Below are 2,800 nucleotides of genomic sequence, written 5' to 3'. Positions count from 1 at the left end.
CTTCACTCTGTATGTGGCTTCAGCGGCCCTGGCTTCACCCCTGGAGCAGCGTACGGCAAAACTGACACTGGTGGATTTGGCGGGCTCGGAGCGGGTGGCGCATACCGGCGCCACTGAGGGTGAGCTGGATGATGTGGAAGGGCTTTAGGGTTTTGGGGTGGTGTGGGCAGGGCGGGGTGGGTGGGGGTGGGGGTTGGGGGTTGGGCAGCGTGTGTGTTTGGAACTAAGGGGGGAGAGGAGGGGAGAGGGGAGGGAGGGGATGTAAGGGGCATTTTGAGGAGGGGCTTCAAAAAGACGTGACACGACACGCAAGGCCTTTGTCGCTTTCATATCGCATTGAGGTGTTGCAGAAGTAATGGTGGCTCTACTGTTCTAGTGTTACTGCTCTCTATATATTTGTTCTGATCATTTACTCCAGTCTCTCCCCCTCCCTCTCTCTCCCCCTCCCTCTCTCTCACCCTCCCTTTCTCTCCCCCTTCTCTCTCTCTCCCTCTCTCTCCCCCTTCTCTTTTTTTCTCTCTCTCTTTTCCATGTTTCCATGTATGTATGTATGTGTGCTTCACTTTCCCCTCATACTCCGCAACCTACCACACCGCCCTTCCACCTCCTCACCACAGCACCCTTCACCCCCCTCTTTACTTAACCTCATGACCCGCTGGTCCCCGGGGCGTACGACACCCGTACGACACCCGTTAGGTGCCCTCCGGGACGAGAGTGTCGCCATCAACAAGTCCCTCTTCACCCTCCGACAAGTCATCACCGCGCTAACAGACGCCGCCACGGCAGCGACCGCGGCGGCGGCGACGCCGCCGCCGCCGCACGTGCCGTACCGAGATTCCAAGCTGACGTGTCTTCTGAAGCCCTCGTTGGGGGGCAGTAGTTTGACGCTGATGGTGGCGTGCCTGTCGCCCGCGGACAGGTTCCTGGAGGAGAATGCGAGCACGCTTGACTACGCGGCCAGGGCGAGGAAGATAACCAATCAGGTGGGGATATGTATGTATGTATGTATGTATGTGTGTATATATGACTTAGATTACACTGTGGGCCGCGAGAGCCGGGGGCCGAAGCCGAAACACAGCGCAAGGGTCGGGAGCACACAGCACAAGTCGGTTAGTCTTGTGTGCTCCCGACCCCGACTCAGACTGCCAACACTCTACGCAGCCACTCCGCTGCCCCTCCATCCGGGGATGGCGCTGCAGTGAAGATACGGCGGGGTCCCGCCTAACCACCCCCCCAAGACTCAGTTAGGGTTTTAGGACTCTCTGAAGTCCTCTCCCACTCCGCCCACTCAAAAGAGAAACCCGGAGAGGAGACCGGCGGGGCGTCCCCGCCGGGGGGAGGTCCACAGGGCCGCAGCAACACGGAACACATACTGGCCTCCAAAAGAAGGAAAAGGCGCTAAAGAGAGCCAGAGAGAAACCCCACAAGACGTCAAGACGCAGCCACCTGTAGACTACCGACTTCCTCCACCTCTTCCTCTCTGGGCTGGTCCAGGGGAGATGCAACCAGTCATCAACCAACAGCGTACCAGGCCAAAAACACTGCTAAGCCAGGGGTTGCAGACGAAATGTATGTATGTTGTTACAGGGTGGTTAACTTCGCCAGCGGCCCCCTTTCCCGAGGCAGTCCCTGCTCTCCCCTGCTAGAGGGGCACCCTAATCCTGTCAGACGAAATGTATGTATGTATGTTTGTTTGTATATATGTACATAATACATACATACATACATCATGCGCAGGTGGTGGTGAATGAGGATCCCCGCAGTCGCCAGATTCGGGAGCTACGAGCCGAGGTGGCCTTCCTGAGGCAGCAGCTGGAGGCGGCGGCGGCGGCGGCGGCGGGAACAGCGGTGATGCCGCCGGCGCTGCAGCAGCTGCAATTGCCGCCGCCACTGCCGCTGCCACCGGCGCTGGCAGCGGCCGCCGCTGCCGCCGCGGGCGCCTCCGGCGCCGCCGCTGCCTCAGACACGACGGCGGCGGCAGCGGCAGCTGCCGCCGCCGCCGCCGCTGCCGCTGCCGCTGGCGGCGATACGGAGGCCGAGGCGTATGCTGTTGCAGCCCGGCTGCGATCTTCCGACGTTGAGGTGTTGGTTCGGGCGGTCATTGACGCCAGCAGAGTCGCGATGACGTCGACGGCGGCGTTGGCCAGTTTACGTGCCGCTTACGCGCGCACGTCTGCTTCCCTGGAGTCCCTGCGCGTCGAGTACGACACCTTGGCGTCGGAAGACGCGCGCCTGCGCGACCGGTTGTCACTGCTGGAAGCGCTTGTAGTGACGGAAGCCGGCAGCGGTCCGCGGTACAAGGACCTGTCGGCGGAGGACCTCGCTGCCGGCGGCGGCGACGCCGCTGCCGCTGCAGCGCCGCTGTACACGGCCTCCACCGCCGCCCTCATCGAGTTGGAGGAGCTCCGTCGGGAGAATGCGTTGCTACATGAGCGGCTACAGCTTTTGGAGCCGGAGATAGGGCCCGCGGGGATGGCCCGCGGGTCGGGGGGTCAGCGGCCCTTTACTGCCGCCGCCGCCGCCGCCTGGAGTGGGGCCGGCGGCAGCGGCAGCGGCAGCGGCGGCGTCCCTGTGCGTGGCGGCGGCGGAGGTTTTACGGCCGAGCACTACAAATAGTAGCAGCAGCAATAATAGCAGCGGCGGCGGCGCAGGACGGGGAGCGGCGGGGGCCGTCGTTGGCTCTCGGCGACCTGGGGAGCAACGTGCACAGTCCGCAGGGGCGCTACTGCCGTCCGCCGGTAGCGGCCGGCGGTCGACGGCGTCTCACGTTAGCGGCGGGGCCGCGGCGGCGGCGGCGGCG

General features: G+C 63.4%; 1 protein-coding gene across 1 annotated transcript in view; it reads left to right on the top strand.

Annotated features, from left to right (window-relative positions):
* Window positions 1–2,616, top strand: part of VOLCADRAFT_98132 (Kif21-type kinesin) — a gene marked incomplete at both ends in the record, with an annotated part of 5,029 nt that extends 2,413 nt beyond the window's left edge. The window contains 3 exons of the mRNA XM_002957043.1: window positions 618–983; window positions 1,738–1,848; window positions 2,188–2,616. Of these exons, the coding sequence (XP_002957089.1) occupies window positions 618–983; window positions 1,738–1,848; window positions 2,188–2,616 (906 nt within the window). The remainder of the gene's footprint in view (window positions 1–617; window positions 984–1,737; window positions 1,849–2,187) is intronic.
* Window positions 2,617–2,800: the final 184 nt, after the last annotated feature.

The sequence above is a fragment of the Volvox carteri genome (assembly GCF_000143455.1).
Source record: "Volvox carteri f. nagariensis unplaced genomic scaffold VOLCAscaffold_68, whole genome shotgun sequence".
Lineage (NCBI taxonomy): Eukaryota > Viridiplantae > Chlorophyta > Chlorophyceae > Chlamydomonadales > Volvocaceae > Volvox > Volvox carteri.
Note: the sequence above shows the minus strand (reverse complement) of the source record. Positions and strands in the feature narration are given on the sequence as shown.